At 34.1% G+C, this 22,905-nt stretch overlaps 4 protein-coding genes across 4 annotated transcripts; all 4 read right to left on the bottom strand.

Moving 5' to 3' along the window:
• Positions 1-1,856: 1,856 nt before the first annotated feature.
• LOC130946701 (vesicle-associated protein 4-2-like) lies at positions 1,857-5,484 on the bottom strand. Its single transcript, XM_057875539.1, has 7 exons — positions 4,621-5,484; positions 4,104-4,174; positions 3,335-3,416; positions 3,121-3,239; positions 2,508-2,585; positions 2,305-2,424; positions 1,857-2,196 (listed from the first exon to the last, which is right to left on the bottom strand). Exons 1-7 carry the CDS (start codon positions 4,892-4,894, stop codon positions 2,134-2,136), a joined length of 807 nt encoding a protein of 268 aa, XP_057731522.1. The 5' UTR covers positions 4,895-5,484; the 3' UTR covers positions 1,857-2,133.
• Positions 5,485-10,923: 5,439 nt separating this feature from the next.
• On the bottom strand, positions 10,924-11,634 carry LOC130944888 (uncharacterized). The gene has a single exon (XM_057873470.1). It carries the CDS (start codon positions 11,439-11,441, stop codon positions 11,157-11,159), a length of 285 nt encoding a protein of 94 aa, XP_057729453.1. The 5' UTR covers positions 11,442-11,634; the 3' UTR covers positions 10,924-11,156.
• A 5,159-nt stretch (positions 11,635-16,793) lies between these two features.
• Positions 16,794-17,512, bottom strand: LOC130945005 (uncharacterized). The gene has a single exon (XM_057873640.1). It carries the CDS (start codon positions 17,264-17,266, stop codon positions 16,982-16,984), a length of 285 nt encoding a protein of 94 aa, XP_057729623.1. The 5' UTR covers positions 17,267-17,512; the 3' UTR covers positions 16,794-16,981.
• Positions 17,513-18,325: 813 nt separating this feature from the next.
• On the bottom strand, positions 18,326-18,925 carry LOC130944882 (uncharacterized). The gene has a single exon (XM_057873463.1). The coding sequence runs from the start codon at positions 18,707-18,709 to the stop codon at positions 18,455-18,457; it is 255 nt and encodes an 84-aa protein (XP_057729446.1). The 5' UTR covers positions 18,710-18,925; the 3' UTR covers positions 18,326-18,454.
• Between the last annotated feature and the right edge of the window lie 3,980 nt (positions 18,926-22,905).

The following is a 22,905-nucleotide window of genomic DNA, read 5'->3' as shown; positions in this document are numbered from 1 at the left end:
AAATAGTTGGATCCTGCCTGTGACATATGGAGCATACATCTAGGAACTCGACAAAAACTAGGTATTCAATGCAGATTGTTACTCTTGAAAAGAAAGTCTCACATAGTTAAGTATTTGTTCCTGAAAAATATTTTTAAAAAAACGGGTGAGTTTTACAACTCAGTGACTAGACAATACATTTATAATCGACATGAAACCATATAAACATTATTATCAAAGTAATTTTAATTAGAAAATAGTAGTTGATACTCATAAGTGAATCAATAAGGGAGTTTTCATACAGAAATCAAATCAAAAGTCCACAATTGGGCGGCTCCACCTCTATGAGTAGTCCTTTCCTCTAGTGTGTCCGTACGAAATAACAGATCCAACGTGTGGCCTACATGTTAGGCTAGCAACGCCCCTGCTAGCTGAGGTCTGAGCCAAATGCATCTAAGTTAACGTCATAACCGCCTTTAACTACGGTTTTCTAATACGAGCCTCCCGAACCAATTCAAAACATATAGTTTCAAATACAATAAATCTCTAATCTTTCAAATATATAAGGTATCCAATCAAATTAGATCAGATAATATTTTTTCATCAGAAATATTTTTCAATCATAAGAAATTTCAAACATGTTTCACAATCTTTAAAGTAAGTGAATACCAATAAATACTTAAATGCTTCAAAAACAGATATTCAAGTAAAATCAAACATCTTGGAATAATGCAAAACTTCATCAAAAGTATATATGGTCTCATTTATAGTTCCAAAAGTACAAGTTTCATAAAAAACAAATTATTAAATTCTAATAAATCTATTATTCTAATCAATTTAAAATCGTTCAAGGTAAATATAGTGAGTATAATTTAAAGATCATAATAGATATATGTTAAAATAATTATAGGTGCCCAATCAAACAACTATAAATGTAAAGTCTACTCACAACTTGGTCCCAAGGGACCGAAGATACCGAACCCAGAGTGTCAAAATTAGAGGATTGACGTAGAATGGAATGAATGAACCCATAATTTGGATTAGGGCAGCGACAATGTGGAGCTGCGATAGTTTGGGTTATTGATAGGAACGGTTCAGCTCCAGCGGCACCAACAGCTCCATTAGCAACCAAGATTCACCCGAACAGCGACCTGTGACGGAACAGCTCTCTATCCACGACGGCTCCTCTCGCACATTCTGTTTCTCGACAACGACAGCGACGGCGGCTGCCAGCCCCACCGGCGCCGTCCCTTCCTCCCCTCTCTTCTTCCTAATTCTCACCCTCTGTTTTTTTTTGTGTGTGTGTAGCGTGAGAGATGAGAGATGAGAGTGTTTGAGTTATTTTGAAATTAGTGTTAGGGTTGGAAAAAAGGAAATAAGGGTAGTGTAGGCATTTTGATAAAATTGGAGGGTTGGGTAGTAATAAAAGGAATTAGATGTAAAATGTTTCAATAAATAACAATTAGGACATTACAGCCATCTTCTACCCAAATCAATGGAAGTGGAATTTGAGTTTATTTGTAGTGTTCCAGATCATAAAGAATGAACATGCTAACTTGACAATTCAACATTTTGAACATCTTAAAAGTGCTTCAAAGATATTAGTTAAAAACACTCTAAGCATAATCATTTTTGTTCTTCACAATTTTGATTATATATACACAAATGACGGAGATATGAACTTATTTGAAGTTCATAAAACAAGAAGCTGTTGTGTCACTTTTGTCATGCATTCAAGCATATATTGCTTTGACTAAATTGATTCTTCTTTAAATCAATGAAACTGAATATAATCAAGATATTTGAATATGATTTGATCAACAAGATAACTATTTCCAACTGAGGCAAATCCAACCACAGCAATGATAAAGATGAAATTGAGTGAAGAATCAGTTCAAAAATCTCATTCAAAAGAAACAAGCTATCTACAAGTTGTAAGAGAAGATATAGCATAGAAATTAAGTTCAGCCGATGGTACCATTGATTCACTCGCACTTAACACCACAAACATTATTCAAAATGAAAAATTATTCAGTGTTGTCAATCTCTTAATAGCACTTCTCTAGATCACTCAACCACATTTGACAAATCAGTGGCCAGACAGTTCAGTTTCTGAACATAAAATTGGACAAAAGAACAGAAATGCTATATACTTTACACTGAATCCACGACACCTTCGACCTGCTGCCGAGCCAAGTATCGTTCTCTTCTTTCTTTCTGCAGAAGGAACAAGCAAGAGGGAACAGAATTTTAACTTGAAATGAGAACATAATCCAATATACACCAAGCTTGGAGTAGCAAAAAGTATAGAAGTGTGTGTCTTACCCATTCATCAATAACTAGACCTTCTCCGGCGAGTCGAGGACCTGTCTCCTCCGGGGGTTTCTTCTGAGCTTCCAGTGCAGCCTCGGCCTCGGCCAACTGCCGTTTAAGCTTATCCAAAGCCTTTGAGAAACAATGTTTTAGATTCTAACTCCACACAGAAAGCTATAAGATCATATAACATATTTGAAACAAACTAATCTTACAGGGCTAGGGCGTTCTGGGTCGAGGAAGATGACACGCAGAATTTGCTCTACAGCCACTTGATCTCTTTGCTCCTCAAACTGCAGGAAGAATTACATTTCACAACTTTGATCAGCATACAGAAGCATTCTGCATTGAGTATATATATACTAAAAGCATGTTTTATTCAATAAACCATTCCATCCTAAATGTACAAATCAATACACATTAAATACAATAGGGTTGGCTTATTAATCATTAGATGGATAAACTGAAAAATTATGAGTCACATTATCAAAATCCTTCGCTATACTCAATGTTTTGTCTGAGAAAACGGATATTATGACAGAAAAGGATTCAATCCTCTCACGTTCAAAATTAACATGACAAGTTCATGTTCACATCTTCACTTGCTTGTTTATCTTTTTAAGTTCTATTTTTTCAAAGTGATCAAATCAATGGTGGGGATGAGACCATGACAAGGTTGGAATCCAAATCCAATAAAAAAAACTTTAAGCATAAAAAAACAGCAGAAAGAAAAGTTACACAGTCAGCTTATGAAAATAAGCAAGTGTAAAAAATAAAAACAATGAAGGTTGATATCAATGTCTTGGAGGAAAAGCATAAGCAAATTACCAGTTCTGGTACATAGTCCATTTCTCCCTTCACTTTGAGGCTCATGATTTTGAACTTAACCCTGCTTTTTTGGTCAAGTGGTTTCTCATTGTTCTCTGGTGGCTCGACAAACTTAAACACTGCCAAATATGTTAACCTAAAGTTGTTAAGCAGGATTCACCAAATTCAAAGTACTTGACTAAACTGTAGAATCACGTTTCGAAGGACAAATTACCAGTGGCAATAATGCTTTCTCCAGGTGCAAGAATACCACCTGGAGGGCGCATATAACAACTTTTCGGTGCAGTTGTTTGAAACTAAGATGGAAACAAAACAAAAATGTCAGTTAGCAGCAATTTAAGTGGATTATACAACAAAAAAGCTACTGGTATACAACATGTCAATATACAACAATAGAAAAGTGTTCACTATCCTATAAAAATATGATGTGAAACTCGATAGGAACATCCTTATACCATATCAATGCCATGCTTCCTATCATCAAGTCAGTGTCGAAAACTTTCTTCAAGACTTCAAAACTGTTTATCTAAAGAAGGTGAACTCAATATAGAACAGAGAAGAAAATAAAACTGATATAAATGAATTGAACCTATTCATTCTGATGTAAATGAGCTGCAATTCTGGCTTGTATAGGGATTACTAGTGTACATAGTAGTACATGCACATTTCTGTATTGGATTATTTTTAAGTAACAGAAAGCTAACTAAACTAACTTTACACTAACGACTTCCACTACTTCTAACTGACTGATCTTCTCATTTTTTTCCCACAGTTCAAAAGACAGTTTTCTCAATTCTTATCACAGTTGTTGAAGCAGTCTACCTAATAAACTTTTCTGATCTAATATTTCAATTTTGTAGGTTGATTAAAACAATCCAAAATTGCCCCAAGAGGTGTCAAATGTCAACATACATTAACAGTGAGTGCCAGAAAAGTTTCAATGAAGATTTAATCACTAACTCATGATAAGGGATAAACCTCACCTTGAAAGCTACATGAGACTTGCTAGTGTTTTTAATCGCGATTGCACTCCTAACTTGCTTGCCAGGTTCATCTTCAAAACAAATTCAAAATGAATCAAATTCATCCAAAAGAATTCACTGGAACTCAAATCATATTCTTGATCCTAAATTCCTAATAACAATAAAACAAGGGGAAAAAACAGAATTAACAAATAAATAGATTAGTCTTGATATTTATAATCATAAAACTCTCAATACCTTAGAGGATAAATGATACAAGCAAAGCACTTAAAAGTTAAAACAGAAACACCAATTCAATCAGAGTAATTATTTATTCCTATAAAAGATCATCCAAAGCATCCTCCTAATCTTTTATACCTCATTAGTATCTAGAAGGATGTTTAAGACAATTTTAAGATAATAAGTATATCACTACTCATTCAGCAATGAATCTTAACAGAAAATAATGCAACCCAAAAAGTTAATAATAAGAAAGAAAACAGAAACCAGTGACTAAATAAGTTCATAAGATACATACAAGGAAAGTAGAGTTTGTTGGGAGGATCAAGACGGAGCCTCCTCCTTGTAGGAAGCAGAGACTTTGCCACAGAAGAAACCATTCCTGAAGACTGATTCTGGGTGGATCTATCAAGAGATTGAAGACCCTGGTTTTGCTGATGAACATTGTGCATATAAGATGTTGAGGAAGAAGAAGAAGATGAAGAAGGTGCATGCGTTGTTTGCCAAAACGGCATTCTGCAAAAGCTCCAACCTTTACCATCAGACCCTGATTTCTCACTCTCCACCGCCATTCTTCGCCGGAATCTCGCCGGAAAAACAAACTCCCGGCAACTGGGGTCTCACAATTGCTCCGAAAGTTTCAAACTTCGTGATTTGTTGTGTGAAGGGTCTGAAGCCAGATTTGGGTATTCTTGTAGCAGAAAAAATTGTGCCTCTGTTGTTGAAAGCACTTGAACGTAGTAAGAAAACAACACAAAGGTTGTTGAGAGTGACCTCACACGTTGTTTTTGATCCGAAAACACTTATATTTTTTTGTGTGTTTTGTCCAAAATGGTGGTCGTTACTGGTTAGTACCTTTTAATGAGTGAGAAAATTTGGTAGCAGAAAAGGGATTCGGATTTGGGGTGTGAAATTTTTACTGTGTAAAGTTTGAAGTGTGAAGTGCGTGATTCGAATGAATGAACAAACGAAGTCGGATCTGAATGCTTCATAAACTTTGTGTATTTGATTTGTGTTTTTGAGGTCCGGGTGGAGCTGTTTGTGGGTTCCCGGGCTTTACAGTTGCTTTGATTCTACCATTTATGCAATCATTTGCTATTTCTTTTTATTCTTTTTCACATACAACAACATTAGCATCACCCATCTTTTCATTTCTTACTAATTGTGTAACTCATGTATTTTCCAAACTAATCATGTTGTAAGAATATGTGAATTATAGTTGATGACATTAACAAAGTTTTCTTTTTGTTGTTGAAGCTTTAGAAATAAAAATTCTTATTAGTAAGTTTTTGCCTTTTTCTTAAAATTTAAATTGAATTGAATTAAATTTATTAAATTTGTAATAAGATTTCGATATTGGTGATTCAATTGGAATATTTGATCAGCTTATTCATGTTATAAGTCAAGTAAAATAATAATTATATCACAAATTATATGGTCTTTGGTTTATTGTTTTGATCTTTGTTAACAATATTTTAGAATTGGTGTTAGTTTAGTCATTGATCTGTAACTGTGTGCTGCTGTCTGCTAAATGATTCAGCTATTGCAGCACATGCCTGCATCAATATATTAATCTGATTTTATTGTTTTTGATTTCCTTCTGTTCCCTATTTAATTTATAATTTTCATAAACATAATGACATCGTATATCAATAATTAAGTGGTAAATACACAGAAAAGGTATAGGGGGGAGAGGAAGCTGTGGTTTCTGTGCTTTCAAGCTAAAAGTGATTTAGATAAGAACAAATACAAAATCAGCATCCACAATCAACTTGGCTTCAAATCTAAACCACAAAAAAGAGAAGAAAATATACAAGGGGGGAAAGCGTTGGATGGATGGATGGATGCATGCTTTTACCAAATTGACATTTCTTTCCCTCATTTTGTTGGATTCTTCTTGTGTTTGAAAATAACAGAAGAAAGCTTCTTTTAAAACTTAAGAGACTATTCCTATAAAGCCATGCTGCAATGATGTGCTATGATGTTAGTAACATTACCCATAATTGGTGTTATTAAGAATGACAACACAAGAAAACCCACTGATCCTTATGTGGCCCCTCTTGCAGGAGGGCATTTTTTATCCCTTTTTGATCAATAGATCTATTTTAACAGTGGGCACAATTTTAAATTGGTATTAGAGTAAAGTATCGTTTTTGTCTCCAACGTTTGAGTAAGTCCTATTTGTGTTCCTAACGTTTAAATCGTCCTATTTGTATCTCTAACGTTTATAAAAGTGATTCAATGTTATCCTACTATCAATTATACTAACAAATCAGATTATATTTTTCAATTATTCTCACTTGGATGTATTCATTTTCAATTAGGTCTCACATGGATGGGTTCGATTTTAATATTATACCCACTATTTGTGTTTAAATTCAATTATGTCCCTAGAAAAGTGAATTATGTAAATGTTGTAGGAATTAGTTTCAACTTTTGATGAGCTATTTTTCGGAGTGGATCATCGATTCTACCCCAGATATTTGTATTCTAATGTCAAAAAGAGATTTTTAAAACTCAAACTAAAGCGTTCATGATGTGTAATTGACGGTAGGATAACATTGAATCACTTTTACAAACGTTAGGGATACAAATAGGACGATTTAAACGTTTGGGACACAAATAGGATTTACCCCAAACGTTGGGGACAAAAACGATACTTTACTCTTGCTATTATCTACTAGTAATTGTAATTGTTTGTGCAATACAAAAATAGTGGGAAAAAAAATAGTATATATAGCCACCATGATGCTGATGTACTAGTATGTACTACAACAGCAATATTATATGGCTACATCTACAATAATAGACCATAATTTAAAACTACTATATTATTAAGAGTGGCTAAATAATTCAGGATCAATGGTAATATGCTTGGAAACAATCAAACACCCTTTACTCCAAAGCTACTTTTCTCTGATTCAAAACTTGAAGACTTCTTAATATTCTTCTGATAATCAACTAGTTAGGTCATGGAATGATTTTACAGAATGCAGAGTTATATAAAGGTGCAATGGTCAAGGAGACGGATTTTATATAATATGGTTTGCACTAACTTTTTGTTGAGTTGTTTCTAAATGTTAGGAGAAAGTAAGAGTGCTTCAATTTATAATCCACCATTTTTTTTTGTAAACAAAGTAAAGTATGTTAGCACTAGCTAATTTAAGTGAAAATCAAGTGAAGTTTGATCAGATAAAAAAATATATTCAAAATGTTGGCCTAGCTAGAGAGGATTAAATAAACTAGCTGTATAAAAAAACAGAAAATGCTAAAAGAACACACACACAAAAAGAGGCAAATGAAATTGCTCAACACCTATATTTCAGTTATCAGGATTTTTACATCAATCAATATCTATCAAAATGGAGAACCGACTTTGGATTCTATGCACACATGCACCATTAGAAGTCAACATTGCTCTATAAATAAAAACTGAGTCCCCACCATGCATGCATCAAGGTTCAATCAGAGGCAAGACAAGTCCTAGTTTGGACCCCAGCAGCATAGGTACATAACAAGTCTCAATGATTCCTCAGACTCCTTCAATTTGTTGTAGCAGGAATTAACCATAGTAGATGATGAGAAAGGAATCTTGTTCTTGTTTTTCTTTTCCTGAGACAATGTTCCAACATGTTTCTTAGCTGATCTTATGGCATGGTTCCACCTACACACTCCTTGATCCTTCAAGGCCTCCACAACTCTAACCTTTGCTAATGCTATTACCTGAACACATATTTGTAACTAATTCTTTGTTTTCAAATTATTAACACAAGTTGATATATGATACACTTGATGAGTGTAATTTGTAGTGGTTGTGTGGCTAAGTGAAGGTGCATGGTGTTGTTATTTATGTACAGAAAAGGGTGTTACTAAACTACGGAAAGTACCAAAGATTTGGACAAAATAAAACCAGAGGCAGAAAGCCGTTTATAGCTAGTGGTTTTGAGGAAGCCAATGGTATATAGATAATGTTGTTTGGAGTTTTGGAATAAGGTTCAATGCATTATCCTTATATTTTGGATTTGGACCACTTGTCTTTGTCACACAAAGTGTCACACTCACTTAATGTTCCTATATGAGCATAATGTAGATTACAAAATTTCAATTCATATGCAACTAATCCTTTTTTTGTTTTGTTGTTACATCAAATGCAGCTGTCTTTGCAGTTGCTAGTGCAGTTTTTAGCACCCAAGTGGTGAATTTGATAATAGATTAATTGCTCAATGTTTATGGATCCATCATGTCATGCCATCATGAGGGGAATTTCTTTATAGGGTTGATGTTTAAAGAGAAATAATGATTACAAAAAATAAAGGTTAAAATTTAAGCATGCCCCCATAAGATATTTTTTAATGCATATGTTGATATGCAAGCAGATCTTATAGGTTGCGTTTGAAAGAGAGATGGAGATTGAGAGATTGAGATTGGGAGACAGAGATTGAAAAATAAAGACTAAATTAAGTTTCTGTATTATATTTAGTATAAATATAATCGATTGAGTTATGTCTCAATTTTATGTTTAATTTAAAATAATTATGGAGATTGAGGGATAGATTTGAAATTTAAAAAGTTAAATAACGGTATTTTTAAGAAAAAATATTATTCACAAATTCTAATCCTTTGTGTTTTCACTTTCTAGAAGTGCTGAAATTTTAAGTTCAGAAATTGAAATTTTAGTTCTAATCTCTAACCACTAAAATAATACTAAGCCTCAATCCTCATAATCTCTGAAAACCAACGTTATGATAGGGTTGATAAAGTAATAAATTTTATATCATAATAACAAAAATATAAAATTATAGGAATTTCTAGAATTTATTTATTATTCGTATAAACTTAAAAGTATTTCAATAACTTTTAATCTTTTATTGGTTTTTGTTACTATATTAGCAATAGCAAGTAATTTATTTATTTTTCTGCTTTAGTTTGCAGTGTTTGCATAAGACACCACCACTAAGGATTTGTGCTGATGAGTTATCTTAATAAGCAGTAAGGATATAATACACGTTGGAAAGATCCACAAATTAAAGTGATAATAATTTGAAGAAATTAATCTAACATTTCTACTAATAAGATCTATCTTAATTGACATGTTCCTGTTTCCATGGTGGAAAAATTGTTCATTACCAAACTATATATACATTCTGTTATGACAAATATTGGACCCAAAGATCCAAATGATATTATATTATTATTATTATTATTATTATTATTTATCTTTCCCTTAATTGGGAGCCCAGCAACTTAGGTACATAACTGTCCTCAAAGATTCCTCTGACTTCTTTGCATTTGAAACCATAGCAGAAGAAGAAAGGTTCTTTGCCTGAGACAAAGATCTAACATGGCTTTTCGCATGTTGTTGTGCTGATTTTAGGACATTGTTCCACCTCAATAAAACTATAATGACCTACAGAGTAATTAAACCTTCTTGAAACACTCTTGTTTTGTTTGGCCTTCTAAGATGCAAAACTAAAGTACTACAAATATGATCTGAAGTTGATTATGGTGTGGCTCGGTTGAAAGTTGGAAATTTTTTAAGTAGAATATAGGATATTAAGCTTGATATGATTTCCAATTTAGTAGGTGCAAATGAGAAACCAAGGGCTGAAAACTGAAAAGCCATTGCTAGTGGTTTTGAGGTCAATTGTTTTTGTGTGAAATAATTATACAGAGGAATGTTTATGTGATTAATTTTGTTGTCTATTAACTTAAATTTACTGTCTTGTTATTATATAATAAAATGTGATTTTTACTTTAAATACACTCTTATTCCATCATATAATGATGAAACAATGATAGAAAAAGTAATCATTCCGTTGCTACTGAAATTCATATTATACCAGTCACTAGCTGCTAAGTGGTACAGCACAACCTTATGTCTATGTCTAAAAAGTAAAAACTCAAGCATGAGGAGAATCTTATCCTTACACATCATCAGGATAAATTTTTATCTTGTCCTTTATCTTCTCACTGAAGACATCTATCCGCAGAAAATGAAATAAGTAAAACAAATACTAAAAAAATATTATGGGAATCTTTATAAATCTCTGGCAATCTGATCTTTATCTTTATGGAAATCAAATAATTTGTATGGAGTCGTATTTAAGACATATTTTGAGTGAATCCTAATTAGGAATTAGTTATAACATCACTCAGTAATCCAAAGATACATAAATATGGGTTCATGTTGCTTTTTTCTTTTTGATATTTGTTTATCAATGTTGGTGGAGAATCACATCTCAAGCATGACAACATTGTTGTATCAACTGTGATCTTTATTAATGGTTTAATATTCTATTAGTTAATTAGAGTGGGAGTTGGAATAATAATAAAAAAAGAAAACACTAATCTATTACAAAGTGGGTTTGACATTATAATGGATGGTAATAGGAAAATAAGAACGAGGATGTTTACTTTACTAGCTAGTATTAATTGACAGGTTAGTTATTAATAGTATATTATCTCCGGTAATTAATCACATAACAGTTCTATTACACATTAGTAATCAAATACATACACGCTTATTACATGCATAAAACTGATACTGTAAACAACTTATTGTGAATGTGTTCTTGGATGGATCAATAAGGAAATAAGGCAGTGAACAGAAATTTTAGGAAATCAGATTATATGAAACTGCAAATCATTGTAGCAATCATGTAACACCATTTCATTTCATAGACTATACAATAATAATCAATTTGTACAAAGCTTGATACAGCAAGCAGAGACAGAAATCTCATTCTAATTAAGCCATAACTTTTCATGGCCTAGCTAGTAGCATCAAAGATGAAAAATTGCTTTATTGTCCCAAGTGGATCTCATTACTAATATTTAGTTAGGACCCCAACAAGATAAGTACATGACTGTTCTTAATGATTCCTCTGATTGGTTAGCTTTCTGGGACCTCTTGAGTACTGTAGTAGTGGAGATCATAGCAGCAGAAGAAGAAGAAGAAGAAAACTGCTGCTTTGGCTGTGAAAACGATCTAACATGGCTCTTCACATGTTGTTGAACATTTCTAAGAGCATAGTTCCACCTGCACACTCCTTGGTCCTTCATAGCCTCCACAACTCCAACACTAGCGGCCACAATCCAATTTTTAGCTGAGCTACTCATAGTGTGTGTATGTATGTATTAGTTCCTCTCCCAAAAAACTGAACAAGTGATGAATAACTATGTATTTTGATTGATGAAGTGACATAGGGTTGCTCTTATATATATATAGGGAAGCCTCCTAATGGTACCAAAGTTGGGGAAACAAAAGTTTGTGCCAAACCAGTGGCTTGTGAAGCCAGTGGTATTCTGGTTTTGTTACCACAGAACCAATCATCAAAAAATAAAAAATAAAAAAGATGAGTCATGGTTCATTGAATGATTTGTTTCAAGGACAAATCACACATGTATCTGTCACTTAAGTGCCACGGTACAGAGCTGCTGAAATATGAACCAATGGTTGAGCTGCACGTGGAGATTCCGGTTTTACTTAAAGACAACTTAGGGACATGGTTTGCATATTCAATCAGACACTACTTTGGACCCAGTTTTTGGGAAATCCGTTGTTTATTGATAACTTTTTCTTCAAAAGAATTAAAAAAAGCTCTAATCACAGCTAAATATGCATTATGGCTGGCTACACCTCCCAATAGCTAGCCATTATTTAACAGTATTAACACATGCTTAAAAACATAAAGACATTTTTTTAACTAAGATAAACGCAAACACTGTAAACAACTAACATTAGTAAAAAATAGAAAGTATAGTGAAATTTTCCTTTAGCAAGTGTCACATTTTCTACGTAGATAGATATGCGTCATCATCAGCATGGAAATACAATCAAGCCTTAGTCCGATCCACATAACTCACAACAACATGCAGAATAAGTTCGTCTTGTTGCACCATGTTCTTTTCCTTATGCACCTTTGAACATATTGAGAACTATCTGGCAACTACTATAATTAGCTTTAAATATATTGAGAATGTTGTTCAGCTTGAATCACATACATGTTCTTTGGAGTAACAGTGAAGATAATCATAATGAAACAAATAAATACAAACCGATGTAAAATCTAGAAAAGAATGCACTCAGAAAGAACACAGAAAACACATAAAAATCAGTTCTAAATTTAATTAGATGCCATGGATAGATAGATTATCAAGTCTTAATAATAAGATTCAAAAGTAAAGTAGGCATCACTAACAAAAAGTGCAAATATTCCATATATTTAAAAGACATTTACCATAATAACACTCTGGACGTACCACTTTCTCATATAATTGCCGCACCTCCTTCATCGTCTTGCAAAATTCGTGGTCGTCTTCCTCTTTCTCAGAAATCTCAGACTCCACGGATGCCACCTTCGTCACAGTAAACTCGATTTTAGGGAGTAACTCATACTTATTTCAAACATTCTCTACTCAAAAGGTTTTCAATTAACAGAGAGAGAAATAAGATTTTAGAGGTATTCGATCTTCTATCTCCTACTTTATATAAACATGAGACATTCACTTAACCTTAACCACCATTCTTATATTTCATTCTTTCTATTGAATATCACCGAGTCATAAGGAAAGAAAAGAAAGGAACAGAGACCGTGGGTGAGGGAGAAACCGTGACTCCCTTTGATTTCTTGTAATCTGTAACTCCAATAAAAAAATTTAGTCCGATAAAAGTGTTAGTACTTTTTTTCTCTACATGTTGATGTCACTTTTGTCGGTAGAAGTTGAAGGTGACGTAGCTCCTCTGTTCTTTTAAGTTTGGCCAATTGGAGTTTTAAGACAGACAATTTCTAATGTTTTCTTCTTCAACAGTTCGGTCAGAAAACTTCTCTAGAATTTTCGTTGTTTTGATTTCGTACGGAAGTAGGGTTTTGGTAACTTTATAATAATCAAATGTGAATTTGATAAGTGAATATTGATTTGGTTGATTATTGTTTGAGTTTGAATGCGTTAATGTTGAATTATTGTTGTTACTTGTGATTTATTAGTTCGGCTATGTATAAACGGTCAGTTAAGGTGTTTTGGTGAATTTTGGACTGGAATATCGTTGAGAATAAAGTATAGGAAACGTCTAAGGAGTAAGCAACTTTTGTATTTTGTGGCCAATACTTAACTATCAAAAGAAAAGTGAGTGATTTTTTACCATTGGATGTAATCTCACACCATTAAAAACACTATTGATGGCCACTTGATAGTTACAAAATACAAAAGTTGCCGGACCTTAGCACTCCTCTAAAGTATAAATTTGGTGAGATTTGATGGTCGAGAGATTAAATTAAAAGTTACGAAAAATCGGGTAACTGAAAAACTTGAGAACAGATTAAAATATAAGTAATATTTTGAAAGGAAAAGGTTAAAGGTTTTGGTTTTGATATAAGAAAAAGATTAGTAATTAAATTGTATTTTTGAAGGGGTAAAAGTGAGTATTTTGTAAAAGAGCATGTTATTTTTATAAATATGAAAATAAGTAAGAGTTCAAATATAATTTTATAAAATATTGAAGTTGAAAATAGAATATTAAAAAGTTCGTGATTTAGAAAATAATTAATAAAAACTTAAAAATAAGGTTTTATAAACTAAGTTTTAAAAGAAGATTATAAATATTATTTTAAATACTTTAAAATTATTCATTTATATTAAAATAAATAATTATTATAATTAGTATTTACTAAAGATATTATTTTATAAGAATATTATAATGTGTAATAGTAATGAGAAAGCAAGCAAGTAGAGTAATTTTAAAAGTTTTTGAGAACGCAAACTTAATTAAAAAACTTTATAATTCTTTTTCATAAAACACTTAGGGAGAGGCGAGGGAATAAGCGAAGATAATTTATACTATGGAATGATAGGAAAGAAAAGAAGAAGAAAGAAACGAAAAATATTAAAGAAACATCTGTCACAGAAGAGTAGAGAGTAAAGATTAAAAGAATCTAAAGAACCTCTAACACAGGAGAGCAAAGAGTAGGAATAAAAGAAACGAAAGAAAGAACGAAACAAAAAGGGGCTAAGTAGAAGTGTTGTTTGGCATTAAGAACGAGCAGAGATATGGTGGCGAGTCCACCGAGATTTGCTTCCAGAGATACATCGGCCAATTTAGGGGATAGTCGCACCTGTAAGACAGAGATTGCTTACAGAGGTTATCAATTTCATACATTGGCTAGAGAGAGCCTCACCTGTAAGACAGAGAATACTTACAGAGGTTATGTTTGCATACATCGGCTCAAGAGAGTCGCACCTGTAAGACAGAGGTTGCTTACAGAGGTTATGACACTGGAAATCAAACTCAGACAAAGGTTGCTGAGTTATGTTGGGAGCGGGACGAAACCGACAGATGAGTTCATTACCTGCACTAGGAATAGACATGTATCATACTTGTTTGCGCATATTTGTTTGTGATTGTGTTTCTTGTGATTGTGGGTGTGCTATATAATTGCTTGATTTCTGTGTCCTTAATTTGTTAAGCCTAAATGTATTTTATTGGCCGTTAATGTTGGCTATGGTATTAAAATGAGTATAACTATACACTCCGACCCTACTAAAAACTCCCCAATTCTTACCCCTTATCTCCACCCCTTTCATCAGCTACAGGTGCGAAGGCTTAGTGTGGTACTACAAGAGCATAGAATATTCTGTTTACAAGTTGAGTTGTTAGATTTTATATTTTCTCTCATCATTTATTGTTTTAGTTTTTAGAGGGGTAGAAATTGAATATATATATCTTTGTGATTAAGTGATTAAAAGTAAAACCTTTCTATTTTCTTAATTAAACTTTTGGTTCATACTCGCGAAGGCTCAATATTAAATACACATAGTATATAATTAAAGGAATAGAGGTAAGTAGCGCTCGAACTTTTAGTGCAATCGTGAGGTGCTAAAAGTTAGGATTCACTTGAAACCTGGATAACAAGCAAAAGCTTCCAGAAAGGTGGGTCTAGCCACAAAGGGCCCACCCGAGTACGGATTATAAGAGGAGAGGGACCTACCCCTCCCCACAAGTACGTCACTTACTCTAACCTTAAATCACCGCTTTTTGTACAGATAGTCGGATATTGATTTGAGCATCGGAGTCTTTACAGGTGGCCCCACCACACCGTTACTCCGCAAATCCGAGAAAGCACCCTCTCCGAGCGTCGCAGTTCACGCCCAGATCCTAATCCCTTCAAGCCTGTGCTCAATTCGGTCCACCGAACGTTTGAGCAGACGAACACTTTCAATGTATTATTTTAAAAAATTTCCACCTTTTATTATGTTGTCTTATTTTTAAATATTTTTATATTTCATTTTTTTATGATTAATAAAATATAATTTATTACCTTTGAAAAAAAAAACTTCTAAATATACGCTAATGACTAATACCAATAAAAAAGAATAAATTGTGCTAGTTTTGGTGTCAACAAAATTAGACCCTTCGATTTTATTTTGTTCAATATACATAAAAGTATCATGTTCTAACTTCTAACTCCAAATTAAAATTTGTTTTGCTTGATTTTTACTTCAAACGAAATTCATATTTTTCCATCTCATAATGCATGATGAAACAATGAAGGAAAAAAAAAATCATTCCGTTGCTACTGAAATTTATATTAATGTACAGTCACTAGCTACTAAGTGGTACAACCCAATACAGTGCGGATACTTTTTTTTTTATTTATCGAATTTGTATGTTGGATACATTTTTAATATGTTTGATATATATTTTTTATATTTAACCGTGTCTTAAAAAAAATAAATTTTTTTTCGAATACATTTTTGAACATATTTAAATACTATTACATATCAACATATCTAACTTTATTTTTAATATGTATTCTTAAAATAAATTTAAAAATAATATATATTATTAATTATTAAAAAAATATATTTTAAATATTTTATATAATTAAAAACTTAATTTATATTTTAATATAAATAAAATATTAAAATATTATTATAATTTATTCAAAAAAATACTTTATATTTTATATATATATTATAAAAATTTATTTAAAATTTGTATATCCGTGCATCACCACAGGTTGAGAGTCTAATAACTCAAGCATGAGGAGAATCTTATCCTTACACATCTTCAGGATAAATTTTTATCTCGTCCTTTATCTTCTCACTGACATCTATCTGCAGAAAATGAAATAGCTTAACCATATACTAAAATTTGTGATGGGGAATCTATATATGAATCTCTGGCAATCTGATCTTTATCTATTAATTTGTATGGAATCATATTAAAGACACACCTTACTGGCTACCATATTTTGAGCGAGTCTTAATTAGGATTAGACATTAGTTATAACATCACTTGGTAATCCAAAGATATAAATATTGGTTCATGTTCTTTTTTCTCTTTGATATTTTGTTTATGTTGGTCGAGAATCACATCTCAAGCATATAATATTGTTGTATCAACTGTGATCTTTATTAATGGTTTAATATTCTATTGATTAGACTTTAGAGTGGGGGTTGGAAGAATAACAATAATAAAAACTAATCAGATTATATGAAACTGCAATTCATTGCAGCGATCATGTAACATCATTCCATTCCATTTCATAGACTATACAATAAAAATCAATTTGTACAAAGCCTGATATAGCAAGAGACAGAAATCTCATTCTAATTAAGGCATAACCTCTGTTGTCCCAAATGGATCTCATTACTAACATTTAGTTAGGACCCCAACAAGATAAGTACATGACTGTTCTTAATGATTCCTCTGATTGCTTAGCTTTCTGGGACCTCTTGAGTACTGTAGTAGTGGAGATCATAGCAGAAGAAGAAGAAGAAGAAGAAAACTGCTGCTTTGGCTGTGAAAACGATCTAACATGGCTCTTCACATGTTGTTGAACATTTCTAAGAGCATAGTTCCACCTGCACACTCCTTGGTCCTTCATAGCCTCCACAACTCCTACACTAGCAGCCACAATCCAATTTCTAGCTGAGCTACTCATTGTGTGTGTATATGTATGTATTAGTTCCTCTCCCAAAAAAACTGAACAAGTGATGAATTACTGTATTTCGCTATGAAGTAACATAAGGTTAGTGTTATATATAAAGGGAACTAGGGAAGCTTCCTTGTGGACTTGTGGTACCAAAGTTGGTGAAATAAAAGTTTGTGCCAAATTTTTGAAAAATAAAACCAGTGGCTTGTGAAGGCACTGGTATTCTGGTTTTAATTAGATGAGTCATGGTTCATGAATGTTTCATTGTCATGTTTCAAAGACACTGGTATTTGTCACTTAAGTGCCAATTTGATCCAATGGTTGAGTTACACGTGGAGATTCCGGTTTCACTTGAAGACAATTTAGGCACATGGTTTGCATATTCAATCAGACATTTTAGACCCAGTTTTTAGGAAGCCAGTTGTTTTATTGATAACTTTTCTTCAGAATAATTAAATAACTCTAATTAACTGCTAAAATTTTATTATGGCTGGCTACACCTCCCAACTGCTAGCCATTATTCAACAGTATAATACACATGCTTAATTAAAACTATAGGATATTATTTTAACAAAGGTATATATATTCCTTTCAAAAAAATTTGAAAATTGGTGATCTTACTAATAAAAGAATTTTTGGATAAAAAAATCTCAATAATAAAGAAAAGACAACACAGAAGTTGTGGGAAAAGAAAACCAATTCAGATCCAGTCAGTTGGCTGAGTTTTGTTTTTCTTATTATTCCTTTTATCAGAAAATACAGCTGATATTGTGCTATGAAAGAATTTCAAGTGTAGTAGCCTAGTAGGTACAACACTTTCAAAAAACCATTATTTCAGATTTTATTTGAGTAACGGATGATATACATATCCTTTTCTTTCTTTTTTTTTCTCCTTTTATTAATTTTAGTTGAGTATATTAATCAGCACTTTGATTTCTAATAAAACAGAAAAATAGGTTGCCAGTTGTAATTGATTGATTCAGCCATAGTCAAGAATATTTAATTCACAGAGTATAGCTTTCTCACCAAACTTTAACCAAATTGTAAAAATCCAAGGGGCAAGAAATATGGATAATAACATATATAGTTTCTGACTTTAATAATATCTACTCTTACAATTTCCATCAAGAAACTTATCAACACTATCTATCTATGTATCTATGCATCTATATTACATTAGTAATCTCTTATGGTTGTTCAATTTGGACCCCAGCAACTTAAGTACATGACAGTCCTCAAGGACTCTTCTCCCTTGTTGTCCTTCAATTTGGTGGAAACAAGAGCAGAAGAAGAAGATGAGAGAGTGGTCTTTGCTTGAGACATGGATCTAACATGGTTCTTGAGATGCTGCTGAGCATTTCTTATGACAAAGTTCCACCTACACACACCCAACTGGTCCTTCAATGCCTCCACAGCTCCCAGACTTGCTGCCACCATCCATGACTTACTCATCTTAACACTGATGAATGATCACAAAAACACTGATTTTGATTAAGAAGGCTTTCTGTATTGTATTGAGAGACTAGAGAATGGATTGCTGCTGGGAAAAATTGTGAGATGGAAACTCTTATTTATAGGGAAACTTTTTTTGTGAGATAACATAGTAGGTAGATACAACAGGCAACACACCTGGTTTGTGGGAAAACCAGTGGCTTTCTACATGTGGTTTTGGAAAACTAGAAAGAGTGTGATTTGATTTTGGCTTGAGGATAAAACTGGAAAATGATTTTTCTTTGTCTGTTTGTTTTTTCTAATAAAATAGTGTAGATGTTGATGCCTTTTTTTTTTTTTCATGGGAAGTTTTCAGTTGAAAATGACTAGATGTGTTAACTCTAGTTTGGAGTTAAGTATCACCCACTTGCTTGTGAAAGTCGCATATAAGATAATAAATAATTATATTACACTCCTGATTTGTGGTTCCTTATCCTAATTCCTGATGTGTCATGGCAATTTTTTATTCAGAATAATATGAATTGGGACCTACAAAGGGCCAAAGATTGAATTTAGCATTACTTGTTTTATAATTAAATTAAATTAATGGATCACTCTAGAGAAGTGTATAGTAACTAAAAAATTATGAACAAATCAATATAAAACAAAAAAGTGTAGATATAATAAAAAAAAAAAGGTTCACTATAAAAATTCACAATATAATAACAAGTAGATAAGTTCATTTTCTTTCATGATAAAATATGAATACTTATGAAACTTGTTTGGAAACAACTATGGTATATGAACCCTGAATTGAGCAATTAAAATCAGTTATCAAAATAAAAATATAATAAAAGATAAAATATATATTAAAAATAAATTAAATTATATATATTTATATATAAATATATAATTATTAATTTTGATATATAAATAATATTAAAAAGTTTAAATATTAGTAGAATTTATTATTTTTTATTAATATTTTTAATTATCAATCTAATTTTTTTAGTCTAATTTAACAAAATATTTTTAATTTATATTTTTAAATATTGTTAGTTAATAAAAAATAATAAATTTTATTGATTCTCTAACATTATTCGATGTTATTTTTGGTTAAAAAAATATAACTATTGTGGTATATATAAAAATTTAGTTATCTATATAAAATGTATATGAAAATACAAAATATATTATAAATATATAAAATAATATATTTATATACAAATAATACATTAATTTAATTTTGATGTACTTTCAGTATAAGTAATTTTACATATTTATCCAGTGATAACAAAAATAAATATTTTTTATATTAATTACGTAAATAATTATCCAAAAGAATATATAGGATTTTACATATAAAATATTTTACACTGTCAATAAATCAAAATTAAACTCATAATATATAGGGTAAAAAACCATAATAAGCCAACTGGCTCAAAAAATTACGTAAATACGCCAAAGCAAAAATCGTTTCAGCAATAAGCCAGATCGCATTTTTATATAATTCGAACCAGGTTGGTTCGAACTCTATTTGTTAGTAAATCGAACCAGGTGAGTTCGAATTAGGGTTTTTTGTTGGTAATAAATCGAACCAGCCTGGTTCGAATTAAGAATGAAGGTAATTCGAACCAAGGTGGTTCGAATTATAGAGAGAGAAGGTTTTCTTGTAATTCGAACCGGGCTGGTTCGAATTACACCAATCATAGTTCGAACCAGGCCGGTTCGAATTAGTGTGAGACTGAGCTGTATATATATGGTTCCAAACGTGAGTTAGTCTCATTAGAGGGAGTAGGATGGCTAGTGAGGAGAGTTTTGTGGTTTTGGTGCACCACAGAGGATCTGTTAATAGAAAAACTCGTTCCGGAGTAAAGTTCACAGATAAGAATCCTCTATGTATTGTCATAACATCTACGACGAGTTATGATGACCTTGTTAGCGCTGTACTAATGAAGCTCGGTCTGGAGGGTGCGAAGCGGGTAAAGAAGTTTTTCTATCGCATTCCAGTCACGGTGCTACAGAATACGGTGAAATATGATTGCTTCACGATTAATAATGATGTGGACTTGCAAGTAATGTTTCTTTGTCGGCGGCAGTTTCCGGAGGTGAGGACACCGGAGTTGTTGGCACGGCTGGTTGATGTTGTATCCAGCTCCGGCGGTTCGAACAGGAATACGAACACTGTAGCGAATCCAGCAGGTTCTAGTTCCCGGCATGCCGTTGCTTCCTCGTCCGTCCCTGTGTACGAACCAGTGGTCCAACATGTCGCCTCCCCATCTTTCGCTGTTGACCTCAATGGCATCGAAGGCGACGAGGTAGTGGAAAGGGAAAATTTGTCGAACGCTTTAGTGGGAGTTGCACCTGTTGGCGTAGGAGACGGTTTTTTGGACGATGAAGAGGAGGATGACGTCGAGCCGGATATGATTGACGATGATAGCGCTGATGATATTGGAGCGACTGGGCCTGCATTGGAGGTAGGTGGTTCTAGCTCTGGCACACAGCAATATCCACCACATTTTTCCTCGTTGGACTTGGACGCCATGAGACATGAGGGGGTTGTAGGGCATGCTGTTGGATTCGGAGCTAGAGATGCAGAAGGGACTACTGGTCTGACAGAGTTCCAGGTTGGTCAGCAATTCCAGGATAAAGATAAGGCCCTTTTAAGTGTGAAGACTTACAGCATCCGGCGAGGGGTACAGTACAAGGTGGTGGAGTCCGATCACCGCCGGTATGTGGGCAAGTGTTCCGAGTTTGGGAATGGGTGCACATGGTTGATTCGACTGAGTCTCCGGAAGCGCAAGGGCATTTGGGAGGTCAAACGGTACAATGGACCTCACACTTGCCTGGCCACATCCATCTCGAGTGACCACAGGAGTTTGGATTATCATGTGATTTCGGCGTTCATTATGCCAATGGTTAGGGCCGATGCATCCGTGAGCATCAAGGTGCTCCTGAACGCCACGGCAGCGCACTTTGGTTTTAGGCCGACTTACCGGAGGGTTTGGATGGCGAACCAGAAATCTATTGCCATCATATACGGTGACTGGGATGAGTCCTACAACGACCTGCCTAGGTGGGTGTTGGGTGTGCAGCTGACGATGCCTGGTAGTGTTGTCGTCCTTAAGACGACCCCGGTTCGAGTTGGAGGACAAGTGGACGAGTCTCAAGCGTACTTTCACAGGCTTTTCTGGACTTTCCCGCCGTGCATCGAGGCATTCCGTCATTGCAAGCCGCTAGTGAGCATTGACGGCACACATCTGTATGGGAAGTATGGGGGGACGTTGCTCATCGCGATTGCACAGGACGGGAACTCGAACATTCTACCTGTCGCATTCGCACTAGTAGAGGGTGAGAATGCGGAATCCTGGACATTCTTTCTCTCGCACCTTCGACAGCACGTGACCCCGCAGCCCAGTCTGCTGGTTATATCGGACAGGCACAACGGCATCAAGGCTGCGCTTGAGGCCCCTGACGGCGGTTGGCTACCGCCATCTGCGTACCGTGCATTCTGCATACGACACGTAGCGGCTAATTTTGCCCTAACCTTCAAGGGCAAAGACGCTAGGAGGCTACTAGTGAACGCGGCGTATGCGAAGACCGAGGTTGAATTTGATTACTGGTTTGATATCCTGCGATCTGAAGATCCGGCGATGTGTGAGTGGGCGAACCGGATTGATTACTCGTTGTGGACTCAGCATCGTGATGAGGGGCGGAGATTCGGTCACATGACGACGAACATCTCCGAGTGTGTGAACTCTATCCTGAAGGGGGTCAGAAATCTCCCTGTAGCATCCCTGGTGAAGGCAACATATTGTAGGCTTGCGGAACTGTTTGTTCGCAAGGGGAGAGAGGCTGAGGCCCAGATGGGAACAGGACAACAATTCAGTCAGCATTTGGTGAAGTGTATTGAGGCCAACATGAAGACGGCCAGGTGCTTCACGGTGACGCTGTATGACCGGGATAACTCCGAGTTCACTGTAGCAGAGACCACTCCGACTGGTTCTTTCTCCTTGGGTACTTACAGAGTATCCCTTGCCTCTCGGACATGTGACTGCGGGTACTTCCAGGCTCTTCATTTCCCGTGTCAGCACGCACTTGCATGCTGTGCATACTCACGGGTCACCTGGACCTCTTACGTTCACAGCGTCTATCAGATTAGCTCGGTGTTCAATGTGTATCGGATGGGATTCACACCTCCGATCCCGGAGGGCTTC

Source organism: Arachis stenosperma, chromosome 8 (assembly GCF_014773155.1).
Source record: "Arachis stenosperma cultivar V10309 chromosome 8, arast.V10309.gnm1.PFL2, whole genome shotgun sequence".
Lineage (NCBI taxonomy): Eukaryota > Viridiplantae > Streptophyta > Magnoliopsida > Fabales > Fabaceae > Arachis > Arachis stenosperma.
The sequence above is the reverse complement of the archived record's forward strand: the minus strand, read 5'-3'. Positions and strand labels throughout refer to the sequence as shown.